A 16,637-nucleotide genomic window follows, 5' to 3' on the forward strand; every position below is an offset into this window, starting at 1 on the left:
GATTGTCGGCCAGCCTCTTCAATTCCGTGAAACTTCCGCATCCTAGGTCCTGCATTATCTGGCTTATGTACTTTCTTCTAGGTCTGCCTCTTGCCCTTTTGCCCTCCACAAGGCCTTCCGTTATAGTGTGGAGAAGACTTTCATGTCTCAGAATGTGTCCCATCCATATATCTCTCCTCTTCTTGACCGTCTTCCAAAGAACTGGAACTTCCTCCGCTCTCTGCAGGACTTCTTCATTTGTCATCCTGGCCGTCCATGGAATTTTTAACATCCTTCGCAGACACCACATTTCGAATCCTTCAATCCTTCTTCTTTCGTCCTCTCCAAGTGTCCAGGTTTCGCTGCCGTAGAGAAGCACACTCCCAACAAAGGTCTTTATTAACCGCTTCCTTAACGACAGACTTATCATATTTGATGTGAGGAGTCCTTTCCTTTTATAGAATGCAGTCTTTGCCTGATTTATTCTACTTATTACATCTTTCCTACTACGACCATCTGATGTTATTCTGCTTCCCAAGTAGACAAAGTCTTGTATTTCTTTCAGCTTCTCTCCATTCAGCCTTATATTCGTAATTGCTTGATTATTTTGTTTGCTTGCAACTAAGATTTTTGTTTTCGACTTATTAATTTTCATGTTGTACCGTGTAGCAAGAGTGTTTTCCATTTCCTCCAACACTACTTGTAATTCTTCCTCATTTTCCGCTAGGACAGCAATGTCATCCGCAAAACGCAGCATATCAACTATTTTTCCCTGGATCCTGATTCCATTAGCTTGTCCTAACTTTTCTCTGACCTCGTCCATTGCTTTCTGTATGTACATATTAAAGAGGACAGGGGAGAGTGCACATCCCTGTCTCACACCCTGTTTAATTTTTGCTTGTTGTTGATGTTCCCCACATCTCACTATTGCCACCTCTTCTTTGTATATGTTCCATATCGTTCTCCTGTCCTTGTACTTAGCTCCAGTTTCCCTCAATATCTGGAATAGTTTTTTCCATTCAACCTTATCAAAGGCCTTTTCGAGGTCAACAAATGCTATGTAGGTGTCCTTTCTTTTTTCCATTCTTTTTTCTATTATGAGCCTTAGGGCCATAATGGCTTCTCGCGTACCTCTCCCTCTTCTAAAGCCAAACTGGTCTTCTGTGAGCATGCATTCCACGTTCCCTTCAATTCTTCTGAGGAGGATGGTCGTCAAAATTTTTGATGCATGTGATGTTAGGCTGAGGGTTCTGTATTGTGCACACGATTTTGCTGGCATTTTCTTTGGTAATGGAACAATAATACACTTTTTGAAGTCCTCAGGCAGCTCTCCAGTATCATATATTTGGCAGATTAATTTATACAATTTATCTTTTATTTCTGTTCCAGCTGCTTTGATGATTTCTGCAGGCAATGAGTCAATTCCTGGTGCTTTTCCGTGCTTAAGTGCCTGTATTGCCTGATCAAATTCAGACCTTAGTATGCTGTCTCCTAGTTCATCTTTATCTACTTCGTCCTCACTTTCAATCATGTCATCTTGTACGTTGCCTCCATATAATTTCTCTAGGTATTCCTTCCACGTAAGTGCTATATCTTCATGATTATACACCATCTTATTATCCTCTCTTATTAGGGCATTACATCTAATCCTTTGTCCTCCTGAGAAGAAGCGTTTCACTGTTTTGTATGCTAATTCAAGGTTCCCTTTCTTCAGAAGGTCTTCAACTTCTTTGCATCTGTCTTCAAGGAATCTTTCTTTTACTTTCTTCAACTTCCTGTTGATTTTGTTCCTAAGCACTCGGTATGCCGTTTTCCCTTCTTCCGTTTCATTATTTTTGAGCTTCCTTCTTTCCTCAAACATAAGTATTATTTCATCAGTTATCCACTCCTTCCTCTTTTCTGGTTTTTGTTTTCCAATTATCTCTTCAGCTGCTTTTATTAGGCCATCTCTCATATTTTCCCAATGTTGTTCTACATTCTCTATAGGATGCTGTTGAATTAGATCCTTAGCCCTTTCTTGGAACTCCTTCTGCGTCTCACGGTTTCCAAGCTTTCCTATATCCAGTTTTCCATTTCCTATTTTCTTCCTTATGCATTTGAACTTGAGTCGGCATTCCGCAACAACCATGTTGTGATCACTCACAATATCTGGGCTTGCGTATGCTCTAGAGTCTTTTAGTTGATTTCTAAATCTATTTTTGACTAGAATGTAATCAATTTGGTATCGTTCTCTATCCCCTGGTGACTTCCAGGTGTATCTTCTACGGGGGTGATGTTGAAACCACGTGTTCGATATTATCAGTTGATTCCTGTTACAAAATTCTATAAGTCGGTCTCCTCTATCATTCCTTTTACCAAGGCCGTAGCGTCCAACAGCTGGCTGTACCTCTTTATCTCCTACTATTGCGTTCCAGTCTCCCATGATTATTAAATTTGTTTCTCCTTTGATTCCTCTCAAGGCTCCATTTAACTCTTCATATACAGCTTCAACTTCCTCATCCTCCTGGTTTGTGGTAGGCATATAGACCTGTATCACAACCGTCTGTGTAGGTTTGGTATCCATACTGACAAGTATTATCCTTCCTCCATATTGTATATATCCCTTCACTCTCTGCCCTAATTTTCGACTCATAACTACTCCAACCCCACCTGCTCCAGGTCTATCTTCTATCGTTCCTGTGTGAATTATCCTGTACTCATCACTCCAGAAATCTCCGCAGTTAGGCCATCTCATTTCAGACACTCCTAGTATATCCAACTTCATTTTCTTCATTTCTTGCTTAAGGTTTTCGAGCTTCCCCATCTGCAGTAAGGTGCGGACGTTCCACGTTCCAATTCTACTATAGCTCTTTTTATTTCCTTTCTTCCTATGAACTGTTGAAACGAGATCTCTGGTAGTCCCCTCCCGGAGATCCGAATGAGGGGCTATTACTCCGGATTGCATTTTTACTAGAGCTTGTTTCATATTCATATTATGGCTGCTGATACTTGAGAAATCTAATTAGATCTTTAATGAAGTGGTTTCTCCTTGCCTTCTTCATTCTATGCCGTTGGCCATCATGTGGCTCTTCCGCCTTTAGGGACAGTTTCCCATCCCAAGGACAAGAGAGTGCCCTGCCTCTACCTGCTCATCCGCCCTCCTAGGAGGCCGTTTCGCTTGGTAGAGGGTGTCTCCTTATTCCGGGAGATACTCGGTCGCCATATCCTCGTTAGTGGTAACAGGGTGTACCGTGCAGCAATCCTTGGCTGCAACTCGTGAAGGTGAGGTTGGCATTTGTATGGAGAGGCTGTTTGAGACGCATCACATACCTTACACATCCCTAGATCCACTATTTCCGGTGTGATAGTGAAGTGGAAGTGTGACACGTACAGCACAATAGCAAGTTAAGTGGAAACGTGAAGGGACACGTACAGCCAAAACCGTACTTTACTAAGCGTGACACGTACAGCACAATAGCAAGTTAAGTGGAAACGTGAAGGGACACGTACAGCCAAAACCGTACTTTACTTACCGACGTCGTCCGATGACTGACAGAGACCGCCCACAGTTAAAGAGGCACCTGATTGAACGTATGCCTGCGAGAGTGGAAGCTGTAATCAAGGCTAAGGATGAGCCAACACCATATTGAATTCCAGCATTACCGATGGAGGGCGCCACGGACTTGTAAGTCATTTTCAGTCAGGTGTCCGGATACTTTTGATCACATAGTGTATTTTTTCATTCTGGTTCGTCTAAGATGTACAACCTAGTTACATATGAGTGAGCAAAAATCACGGGAAGGGCTGTCACATTTCTTATAACTATGATAATTGAAGTTATTATTAGCAGCTGAGAAAAACCAGTTGCTGATATTAACTGCATTATTATCGCCTATCAATATCATATTTATGATAAAACATAATTAAAGCTATTATTAGCAACTGAGGAAAATGGCTGCAGATGTTAACAATATCTGATCAAAAGTATCCGGTCACCACTGTATTCAGTGGAACTGACCATTGGATCTCACGAGCAGTTGGTCCGTCGCATAAAAAGGAGGCGGGAGTAGCAGAATGTGTCGCTAGAGAGAACTCAGTGGCGCAACTAGCCATTGGATCTCACCTTAATAACAAATTCACCAAGGACTTTTGAACCCATCGAAAGCTGTCCATGTCTACTGCCGGTGGTGTGATTGCGAATTGGAAACGAGAAGAAACGACACAGTTAAAGTGAGACCAGGCAGACGTCTTATATTGGCGGACAGGAATCTTCGAACTTCGAGGATGGTGTTTGTAAAAAATCACATGGAATCAGCTCAATCGTGTATTCCAAAGTACTACCAGCAGTCCATCTAGCACAATGACTGCGTGTAGGGAGTTTAAAAGAATGGGGTGAACTGGTCGAACAGCTCCTTATAAGCCACGCATTTGTGTAGTTAACGCTATGCCGCGCTTGAGGTTGCATGAAGATACTCGCCAATGAACAGTGTATTAATGGAAACAAGTTATTTTGAGTGATGAATCACCTACACTCTGTGGAAATCCAATTGGAGGACTTGGGATTAGCCAATGTCTTGTGAACGTTACTGGCAACATGTGTAGTACCAACAGCTAAGTCCGGAATGGGTGGTGTTTTTCGTGTTTAGAATGCGGTCCCTTTATTGCGCTTAGGAAAACGCTAAATGCGAAAAAATATGAATACATTTTACAGCAATGTGTACTGCGAACAGTAGAGGAACAGTTCGGAAACGATCGTTTCTCTCAGTATGTCACCGTGCCCAGTCATAAAATAGCATCAGTGAGACAATGGTTTGTGGGGCAGTGACATTCCTGAAATGGACTGACGTCTTCAGAGCCCCAACGTGGAAACAATCTAAAACCTCTGAGATGTGCATCGACTCCGTTCTGGGTCCCAGCGTCCATCATCACTTTCTCCACTTCCACTCTTGAGGAAGAATGGCCATCCATTCTCCCACAGACATTTAGACAAATCATTAAAAGAGTCCCACGCACAGTCCATGTCGTCATAAAGGCGAAGGGTGAATATATTCCATATTACTGTCCACTGGTAGGTGTCCGGATGCTTTTGATTAAAAATGGTTCAAATGGCTCTGAGCACTATGGGACTCAACTGCTGTGGTCATTAGTCCCCTAGAACTTAGAACTACTTAAACCTAACTAACCTAAGGACATCACAAACATCCATGCCCGAGGCAGGATTCGGCCTGCGACCGTAGCAGTCGCACGGTTCCGGACTGCGCGCCTAGAACCGCGAGACCACCGCGGCCGGCTGCTTTTGATTAGATAATGCATATTTATTCAGTAAGGTCTGAGACACGCAAAGCTCGTAATAGGCTACTTGTCTTAATGTACGTATCACCGACATAAAGGCACACCTTTAGTTTTTTGCTGAGAAGAAACTGTAACATGAACCATTTTTGTTGCCAACTTACGAGTGTAGAAGCAAAGCTTTCGAAGAACGTGGCTAAACCTTCACTAAGCCAAAGCACGGACCACCAGTTGGGGCTGACCAGGTCGCCGAACCACTGATGAGCCACCTCGTGCTGGATGGAGGTCAGCACCCGTTCCTTAGTCGCCTCCGAGGTGTAGTTGTCCAGGGCCAGCAGGAACTGCTGACTGTACAAATAATTTAATGGCAGTCAAGGCACTGCTGAGGCAAACGTAAAGTATGTGTACTTGAAAACATGATGCTTAGGTACTAGGCATTTTTTCATAGCCACATTACATAGTACTGCGTACTGCTCTGGTGCAACACCTCTCATCTACATCTACATCTATACTCCGCGAGCCACCTTACGGTGTGTGGCGGAGGGTACTTATTGTACCACTATCTGATCCCCCCTTCCCTGTTCCATTCACGAATTGTGCGTGGGAAGAACGACTGCTTGTAAGTCTCCGTATTTGCTCTAATTTCTCGGATCTTTTCGTTGTGATCATTACGCGAGATATATGTGGGCGGTAGTAATATGTTGCCCATCTCTTCCCGGAATGTGCTCTCTCGTAATTTCGATAATAAACCTCTCCGTATTGCGTAACGCCTTTCTTGAAGTGTCCGCCACTGGAGCTTGTTCAGCATCTCCGTAACGCTCTCGCGCTGACTAAATGTCCCCATGACGAATCGCGCTGCTTTTCGCTGGATCATGTCTATCTCTTCTATTAATCCAACCTGGTAAGGGTCCCATACTGATGAGCAATACTCAAGAATCGGACGAACAAGCGTTTTGTAAGCTACTTCTTTCGTCGATGAGTCACATTTTCTTAGAATTCTTCCTATGAATCTCAACCTGGCGCCTGCTTTTCCCACTATTTGTTTTATGTGAACATTCCACTTCAGATCGCTCCGGATAGTAACTCCTAAGTATTTTACGGTCGTTACCGCTTCCAATGATTTACTACCTATGGCATAATCGTACTGGAATGGATTTCTGCCCCTATGTATGCGCATTATATTACATTTATCTACGTTTAGGGAAAGCTGCCAGCTGTCGCACCATTCATTAATCCTCTGCAGGTCTTCCTGGAGTACGTACGAGTCTTCTGATGTTGCTACTTTCTTGTAGACAACCGTGTCATCTGCAAATAGCCTCACGGAGCTACCGATGTTGTCAACTAAGTCATTTATGTATATTGTAAACAATAAAGGTCCTATCACGCTTCCTTGCGGTACTCCGAAATTACCTCTACATCTGCAGATTTTGAACCGTTAAGAATGACATGTTGTATTCTTTCTTCTAGGAAATCCTGAATCCAATCACAAACCTGGTCCGATATTCCGTAAGCTCGTATTTTTTTCACTAAACGTAAGTGCGGAACCGTATCAAATGCCTTCCTGAAGTCCAGGAATACGGCATCAATCTGCTCGCCAGTGTCTACGGCACTGTGAATTTCTTGGACAAATAGGGCGAGCTGAGTTTCACATGATCTCTGTTTGCGGAATCCATGTTGGTTATGATGAAGGAGATTTGTATTATCTAAGAACGTCATAATACGAGAACGTAAAACATGTTCCATTATTCTACAACAGATTGACGTAAGCGAAATAGGCCTATAATTATTCGCATCTGATTTATGACCCTTCTTGAAAATGGGAACGACCTGCGCTTTCTTCCAGTCGCTAGGTACTTTACGTTCTTCCAGAGATCTACGATAAATTGCTGATGGAAAGGGGGCAAGTTCTTTAGCATAATCACTGTAGAATCTTACGGGTATCTCGTCTGGTCCGGATGCTTTTCCGCTACTAAGTGATAGCAGTTGTTTTTCGATTCCGATATCGTTTATTTCAATATTTTCCATTTTGGCGTCCGTGCGACGGCTGAAGTCAGGGACCGTGTTACGATTTTCCGCAGTGAAACAGTTTCGGAACACTGAATTCAGTATTTCTGCCTTTCTTCGGTCGTCCTCTGTTTCGGTGCCATCGTGGTCAACGAGTGACTGGATAGGGGATTTAGATCCGCTTACCGATTTTACATATGACCAAAACTTTTTAGGGTTCTTGTTTAGATTGTTTGCCAATGTTTTATGTTCGAATTTGTTGAATGCTTCTCTCATTGCGCTCTTTACGCTCTTTTTCGCTTCGTTCAGCTTTTCCTTATCAGCTATGATTCGACTACTCTTAAACCTATGATGAAGCTTTCTTTGTTTCCGTAGTACCTTTCGTACATGATTGTTATACCACGGTGGATCTTTCCCCTCGCTTTGGACCTTAGTCGGTACGAACTTATCTAAGGCGTACTGGACGATGTTTCTGAATTTTTTCCATTTTTGTTCCACATCCTCTTCCTCAGAAATGAACGTTTGATGGTGGTCACTCAGATATTCTGCGATTTGTGCCCTATCACTCTTGTTAAGCAAATATATTTTCCTTCCTTTCTTGGCATTTCTTATTACACTTGTAGTCATTGATGCAACCACTGACTTACGATCACTGATACCCTCTTCTACATTCACGGAGTCGAAAAGTTCCGGTCTATTTGTTGCTATGAGGTCTAAAACGTTAGCTTCACGAGTTGGTTCTCTAACTATCTGCTCGAAGTAATTCTCGGACAAGGCAGTCAGGATAATGTCACAAGAGTCTCTGTCCCTGGCTCCAGTTCTGATTGTGTGACTATCCCATTCTATACCTGGTAGATTGAAGTCTCCCCCTATTACAATAGTATGATCACGAAACTTCTTCACGACGTTCTGCAGGTTCTCTCTGAGGCGCTCAACTACTACGGTTGCTGATGCAGGTGGTCTATAGAAGCATCCGACTATCATATCTGACCCACCTTTGATACTTAACTTAACCCAGATTATTTCACATTCGCATTCGCTAATAACTTCACTGGATATTATTGAATTCTTTACTGCTATAAATACTCCTCCACCATTGGCGTTTATCCTATCCTTGCGGTATATATTCCATTCTGTGTCTAGGATTTCGTTACTGTTCACTTCCGGTTTTAACCAACTTTCCGTTCCTAATACTATATGCGCACTATTTCCTTCAATAAGCGATACTAATTCAGGAACCTTGCCCTGGATACTCCTGCAGTTTACCAATATTACGTTAACTTTTCCTGTTTTTGGTCTCTGAGGACGGACGTTCTTTATCAACGATGCTGATGTTCTCTCTGGTAAGCCGTCAGGTATTTTATCGTTTCGCCCAAGGGGGGGGTCCCTCTAACCTAAAAAACCCCCGTGTGCACGCCACACGTACTCTGCTACCCTAGTAGCTGCTTCCGGTGTGTAGTGCACGCCTGACCTGTCTAGGGGGGCCCTACAGTTCTCCACCCAATAACGGAGGTCGATGAATTTGCAACCATTATAGTCGCAGAGTCGTCTGAGCCTCTGGTTTAGACCCTCCACACGGCTCCAAACCAGAGGACCGCGATCGACTCTGGGCACTATGCTGCAGATATTAAGCTCAGCTTGCACTCCGCGTGCGATGCTGGTTGTCTTCACCAAATCAGCCAGCCGCCGGAAGGAACCAAGGATGGCCTCAGAACCCAAGCGGCAGGCGTCATTCGTTCCGACATGTGCTACTATCTGCAGCCGGTCACACCCAGTGCGTTCAATAGCTGCCGGAAGGGCCTCCTCCACATTACGGACGAGATCCCCCGGCAAGCACACCGAGTGCACACTGGCATTCTTCCCCGACCTACCCGCTATTTTCCTGAGGGGCTCCATAACCCGCCTAACGTTGGAGCTCCCTATAACTAATAGGCCCGCCCTCTGTGACTGTCGGGACCTTGCCGGAGAATCGGCCACTGGCCCAACAGGCGAGGCATCCTGTGGTGGCTCGGAAACGATGTCATCACCACTAGGAAGCACCCCGTACCTGTTGGAAAGGGGTAAGGCAGCTGCCACGCGGCCAGATCCCACCTTCGCCTTTCGGCCAGGCACGCGCGAGCCCACCACTGTCCGCCATTCACCCTGGAGTGATGGCTGACCGGTAAGATGCTCACTGCCGGAAGACGCAGCGACATCAGGGGTTCCATGTGATTGCAAGGCCACCGAAGTAGGCATAGGTCTCACCACAGTTGCCCCAACGCCACTACGAGCCGACGCCTGCGCCTCGAGCTCGATGAGCCTAACAGACAAAGCCTCCACCTGCCCCCGAAGAGTGGCCAATTCTCCTTGCGTCCGCTCACAACAACCACAGTCCCTACACATGACTATGTTTACCCTACTCTATACGGTGACAAATTCCCAAGATAATCTTCTGATGAGCTACTCTGATAATCAAGAAACACTCACTGAAATACGAGACGCGAAAACTACGCTAGGTTTTCCCAGAAAAACTATTTAAAAGCTAAGCGCAGCAAATAAGTACAAAATAAATTTCTCTCCTAACGATCAAGAACTGTTAGTTTCTATGCAGAGCAGATAAACACAAATAGAATCCCTTCCTTAGTGGAAGGTCGTAAACAAAATGCAAAATAAACGCTTTATACAAACAGTACTCGCTGCTGCTGGTGCTCTCGCTCTGGCTGTCACAAGACAACTGCTGATTCAAGTGACTAGTGGCTAACGGCCGCGAAACAAACAAAAGACGGTTTTAGGGCGCTTTCTGTTCTAAACGATCAAGAAAACACTAAGAAATCTAACACGAAAACTACGTAAAGTTTTATCAAGAACTGTTAGTTACTATGCAGAGCAGATAAACACTAATAGAATCCCTTCCTTAGTGGAAGGTCGTAAACAAAATGCAAAATAAACGCTTTATACAAACAGTACTCGCTGCTGCTCGTGCTCTCGCTCTGGCTGTCACAACACAAGCCACTCAAGCAAAAAGAGTGTTTAAGTGGCAAAGAAGGCAGTGGAATGTATAGCAGGCCTTTGTAAAACCGTATGTCCTGTACAACACTTTTCAAGAAAGTGAGTGTAACGACAGTCCCATCACTGTTCACTCTACACAAAAGAAAATCAGGAGAGCTGCATATAAAGGCAGTCATTTCATTATTATAATTCATGTAAAAAATGGTTGACAAAGATGCATCATAGCTGTATATATAGCTTACAAAAATTCTTCAGGAATGTTATGCAAAATTTACTTACAATGATTATGCAAAAGAAAAACCTCACATTCTAACTTCTACTCTTTGTTATATTTGTATATATACACTCCTGGAAATGGAAAGAAGAACACATTGACACCGGTGTGTCAGACCCACCATACTTGCTCCGGACACTGCGAGAGGGCTGTACAAGCAAAGATCACACGCACGGCACAGCGGACACACCAGGAACCGCGGTGTTGGCCGTCGAATGGCGCTAGCTGCGCAGCATTTGTGCACCGCCGCCGTCAGTGTCAGCCAGTTTGCCGTGGCATACGGAGCTCCATCGCAGTCTTTAACACTGGTAGCATGCCGCGACAGCGTGGACGTGAACCGTATGTGCAGTTGACGGACTTTGAGCGAGGGCGTATAGTGGGCATGCGGGAGGCCGGGTGGACGTACCGCCGAATTGCTCAACACGTGGGGTGTGAGGTCTCCACAGTACATCGATGTTGTCGCCAGTGGTCGGCGGAAGGTGCACGTGCCCGTCGACCTTGGACCGGACCGCAGCGATGCACGGAAGCACGCCAAGACCGTAGGATCCTACGCATTGCCGTAGGGGACCGCACTGCCACTTCCCAGCAAATTAGGGACACTGTTGCTCCTGGGGTATCGGCGAGGACCATTCGCAGCCGTCTCCATGAAGCTGGGCTACGGTCCCGCACACCGTTAGGCCGTCTTCCGCTCACGCCCCAACATCGTGCAGCCCGCCTCCAGTGGTGTCGCGACAGGCGTGAATGGAGGGACGAATGGAGACGTGTCGTCTTCAGCGATGAGAGTCGCTTCTGCCTTGGTGCCAATGATGGTCGTATGCGTGTTTGGCGCCGTGCAGGTGAGCGCCACAATCAGGACTGCATACGACCGAGGCACACAGGGCCAACACCCGGCATCATGGTGTGGGGAGCGATCTCCTACACTGGCCGTACACCACTGGTGATCGTCGAGGGGACACTGAATAGTGCACGGTACATCCAAACCGTCATCGAACCCATCGTTCTACCATTCCTAGACCGGCAAGGGAACTTGCTGTTCCAACAGGACAATGCACGTCCGCATGTATCCCGTGCCACCCAACGTGCTCTAGAAGGTGTAAGTCAACTACCCTGGCCATCAAGATCTCCGGATCTGTCCCCCATTGAGCATGTTTGGGACTGGATGAAGCGTCGTCTCACGCGGTCTGCACGTCCAGCACGAACGCTGGTCCAACTGAGGCGCCAGGTGGAAATGGCATGGCAAGCCGTTCCACAGGACTACATCCAGCATCTCTACGATCGTCTCCATGGGAGAATAGCAGCCTGCATTGCTGTGAAAGGTGGATATACACTGTACTAGTGCCGACATTGTGCATGCTCTGTTGCCTGTGTCTATGTGCCTGTGGTTCTGTCAGTGTGATCATGTGATGTATCTGACCCCAGGAATGTGTCAATAAAGTTTCCCGTTCCTGGGACAATGAATTCACGGTGTTCTTATTTCAATTTCCAGGAGTGTATATCAGTATCTTTTTATTTATCTCTGTTGCTGTGTTACAATATTATGATATGTTTTATTGCGTATTATTACTTTTTACTATCACACCGAGCGAGGTGGCGCAGTGGTTAGCTCACTGGACTCGCATTCGGCAGGAAGACGGTTGAATCCCGCGTCCGGGCATCCAGACTTAGGTTTTCCGTGATTTTCCTAAATCGCTCCAGGCAAACGCCGGGCTGGTTCCTTTGAAAGGGCACGGCCGACTTCCTTCCCCGTCCTTCCCTAACCTGATGAGACCGATGACCTTGCTGTCTGGTCTCCTCCCCCAAAACAACCCCAACGCCCAACTATCACAACATGAATAGCATGTCAAATGCTCGATGATGGCAAAAAAGAATTTAAAAATTTTTAATTTTTATTCTAACTTCGAGGCATGAGCAGTCGGATTGCTGTGGTATCTCGTCGGTCGCTCATAGTTAAAAGCATTCGAACAATGGCTTCACGAAATACACTCCTGGAAATGGAAAAAAGAACACATTGACACCGGTGTGTCAGACCCACCATACTTGCTGCGGACACTGCGAGAGGGCTGTACAAGCAATGATCACACGCACGGCACAGCGGACACACCAGGAACCGCGGTGTTGGCCGTCGAATGGCGCTAGCTGCGCAGCATTTGTGCACCGCCGCCGTCAGTGTCAGCTAGTTTGCCGTGGCATACGGAGCTCCATCGCAGTCTTTAACACTGGTAGCATGCCGCGACAGCGTGGACGTGAACCGTATGTGCAGTTGACGGACTTTGAGCGAGGGCGTATAGTGGGCATGCGGGAGGCCGGGTGGACGTACCGCCGAATTGCTCAACACGTGGGGTGTGAGGTCTCCACAGTACATCGATGTTGTCGCCAGTGGTCGGCGGAAGGTGCACGTGCCCGTCGACCTTGGACCGGACCGCAGCGACGCACGGATGCACGCCAAGACCGTAGGATCCTACGCAGTGCCGTAGGGGACCGCACTGCCACTTCCCAGCAAATTAGGGACACTGTTGCTCCTGGGGTATCGACGAGGACCATTCGCAACCGTCTCCATGAAGCTGGGCTACGGTCCCGCACACCGTTAGGCCGTCTTCCGCTCACGCCCCAACATCGTGCAGCCCGCCTCCAGTGGTGTCGCGACAGGCGTGAATGGAGGGACGAATGGAGACGTGTCGTCTTCAGCGAAGAGAGTCGCTTCTGCCTTGGTGCCAATGATGGTCGTATGCGTGTTTGGCGCCGTGCAGGTGAGCGCCACAATCAGGACTGCATACGACCGAGGCACACAGGGCCAACACCCGGCTTCGTGGTGTGGGGAGCGATCTCCTACACTGGCCGTACACCACTGGTGATCGTCGAGGGGACACTGAATAGTGCACGGTACATCCAAACCGTCATCGAACCCATCGTTCTACCATTCCTAGACCGGCAAGGGAACTTGCTGTTCCAACAGGACAATGCACGTCCGCATGTATCCCGTGCCACCCAACGTGCTCTAGAAGGTGTAAGTCAACTACCCTGGCCATCAAGATCTCCGGATCTGTCCCCCATTGAGCATGTTTGGGACTGGATGAAGCGTCGTCTCACGCGGTCTGCACGCCCAGCACGAACGCTGGTCCAACTGAGGCGCCAGGTGGAAATGGCATGGCAAGCCGTTCCACAGGACTACATCCAGCATCCCTACGATCGTCTCCATGGGAGAATAGCAGCCTGCATTGCTGCGAAAGGTGGATATACACTGTACTAGTGCCGACATTGTGCATGCTCTGTTGCCTGTGTCTATGTGCCTGTGGTTCTGTCAGTGTGATCATGTGACGTATCTGACCCCAGGAATGTGTCAATAAAGTTTCCCCTTCCTGGGACAATGAATTCACGGTGTTCTTATTTCAATTTCCAGGAGTGTATGTAGTTCGCAGTAGAATTACAGTTACCTGCCCTGAGGCTTGTCTCTTTGAAGATAGCTCACTGGTTCCGACTAGAGCTAAATAAGAATGACAGAACCGTTTCTCAATTAACCTGCCCAAGTAAATGAATAATCTGTAAACATGAAAACGTTGTTTCACAAAATTTGTTCATAATCATATTACCACCATCGTCAGTAAATAACGAGTCATTCAGTTCGAAAATTCGTATCATGCAGATGACTTGTTGCCCTTGACTTCAACACGTAGGTTTAAATTATATTTTCATGAAATGTACGAGCTAAACAAAAAAATTTAATTCGCTATCAAAATTAAATAAACTAATAATCCGCTAGTACAAAGAGGACAACGCAAGATCTCCGGTTGTTTAGCCCACGTCAATTCTAAACCCCTGTTTTTCTTATGATAGCGAAAGTAACTTAACTGGAAAGTTTGCGGGCGGCAGCTTTTACCATCGGACTGAGTGTGACCGTTGAGTACAGAGTAGTGGCTACTGGCGTCAAATCTGTTTTTGCGTCACTGTCTCTACACCATTCTCAAATAACAAAATTTATTTATAAGATGAAACTTTGATAGCTGGCTCATTACAGCGGTAAAATTTATAAGTACAACTGAAATTAATTTATGCGTCAGCAAAAATATTTCGTTTGATTCAATTCTTCTAATATAAATAAATAGGACTAATATACCACCAAGAAACGTTAAAATTAATTTACAAGGTAACAAAACTTATACTGCACAACTCACACCAATACCGAAGAAAGGAAATAGGATTAGTCTGCTGAATTACGGTCGAATACTGCTAAAGTCGATTTGCGATGGGATTTTATAACATATACTGTGTTCGAATATTATGGGTTACTTCGAAATGAACGATTTATTAACAAATAGCCTACACGGGTTCAGAAAACATCGTTCTTGTGAAACTTAAATAGCTCTTTATTCTCACGGAGTAATGAACGCTATCGACAAGGGATGTCAAATTGTTTCCATGTTTTTAGATTTCGAAAAGGCTTTTCACACCGTTCTTCACAAGCGACTTCCAATCAAATTGCGTGCCTACTGAGTATAGTCTCAGTTGTGTGGCTGGAATCGTGATTTCCTGTTAGAAAGGTTACAGTTCGTAGTAAGTCATCGAGTAAAACAGAAGTAATATCTGGCGTTCCCCAAGGAAGTGTCGTAGGTCCTCTGCTGTTGCTGTTCCTCGTATAGATAAACGGCTTAGGAGACAATGTGAGCAGCCCTAGTAGGTTGTTTGCAGATGATGCTGTCATTTACCGTCTTATAAAGTCATCAGATGATCAAAACAAATTGCAAAACGATTTAGACAAAATATCTGTATGGTGGCAATTGACTCTAAATAATGAAAAGCGTGAAGTCATCCACACGAGTACTACAACGAATTTCTAAATTTCGGTTACAGGACATATCACACAAATCTAAAGGATGTAAATTCAACTAAATACTTGGGGATTACAACTATGAGTAACTTAAATTGGAACCATCGCACAGATAATGTAGTGGCGAAAGCAAACCAAAGACTGCGTTTTATTGATAGAACACTTAGAAAATGCAACAGGTCTACTAAAGAGACTGCTTGCACTACGCTTGTCCTCCCTCTTCTGGAGTATTGATGTGCGGCGTGGGACCACCATCAGATAGGATGGACGGAGGACATCGAGAAAATTCAAAGAAGGGCAGCTCGTTTTGTACTGTCGCAAAATAGGGGAGATAGTGGCGCGGACATGGTACACGAATTGGGGTGGCCGTTATTAAAGCAAAGGCAGATTCTTATCATGAAATTTGATTCACCAACTTTGTCCTCAGAGAGTGAAAACATTTTGTTGACGCCATTTACATACGGAGGAAAGATCATCATAATAATATAAGAGCTATCAGAGCAAGCACGGGAAGATTTTTGTGTTCGTCCTTCCCGCGCGCTGTTCGAGAGTCTACGGTAGAGAAATGGCTGGAAAGTGGTTCGATGAACTCTCTGTCGGACACTTAGTAGTGAATTTCAGAGTAATCGTGTAGATGTAGACGAGAATGAAGTTTGCGACTTTATTTTATTTTCTTCTATTTCAGGTGATGACAGGAAAATTGTATGTAAGGGATTTTGGAAAACAATCAAGGTCGAATATATGAAGTCTTCACGGGTTGTCAGCCGAGTAGCATCGTCGTCTCGTAACAACTTTTCGATGGAATGCGTCTCCATCATCTTCGCATGAAGACGACGATGCTACTCGGCTGACAACCCGTGAAGACTTCATATATGAAATTCCCCGAGAAAGCCTGCACTCGCGTACAATCAAGGTCGACTTCTGGATGGCTAGGTGGTTCAGTGACTGCTCGTCGTAGGGTTTTTGTCTATGACTTATCAGTTGTTTAAACTTTCACAATGTGAAAAATATCGCGTTGCACGGTGGTTGGTAGTTCACGTCCAACAGGCTGGGCAAGTCCCTTCAAAGGGCGGAGAAAGGCGAAGGCACCTCCAACAGAACCAAACCTGTGGTAATCAAACCCACGGTTATGGGTGTCACTGACCGTATCTGCCTGAAATCAGATCTTCAGCATTAATAAACGTCACGTTATCCTATAACTTCTAATCAGCACTTGCCACATGTGCCTTTCCTCACCGATTCTGTGGCGTGCCTCATTTCTTGTCTTATCTGCCTGAAATCAGATCTTCAGCATTAATAAAC

The 16,637-nt window shown here is 45.5% G+C and overlaps 1 protein-coding gene across 1 annotated transcript in view; it reads right to left on the minus strand.

Annotated features, from left to right (window-relative positions):
• The window catches only part of LOC126251917 (aminopeptidase N-like), a 196,821-nt gene that overhangs the window by 127,614 nt on the left and 52,570 nt on the right, over positions 1 to 16,637 (minus strand). Inside the window, exon 7 of the mRNA XM_049952649.1 lies at positions 5,412 to 5,595. Coding sequence (XP_049808606.1) covers positions 5,412 to 5,595 — 184 coding nt within the window. The remainder of the gene's footprint in view (positions 1 to 5,411; positions 5,596 to 16,637) is intronic.

This window comes from Schistocerca nitens, chromosome 4 (genome assembly GCF_023898315.1).
Source record: "Schistocerca nitens isolate TAMUIC-IGC-003100 chromosome 4, iqSchNite1.1, whole genome shotgun sequence".
Classification (NCBI taxonomy): Eukaryota; Metazoa; Arthropoda; class Insecta; order Orthoptera; family Acrididae; genus Schistocerca; species Schistocerca nitens.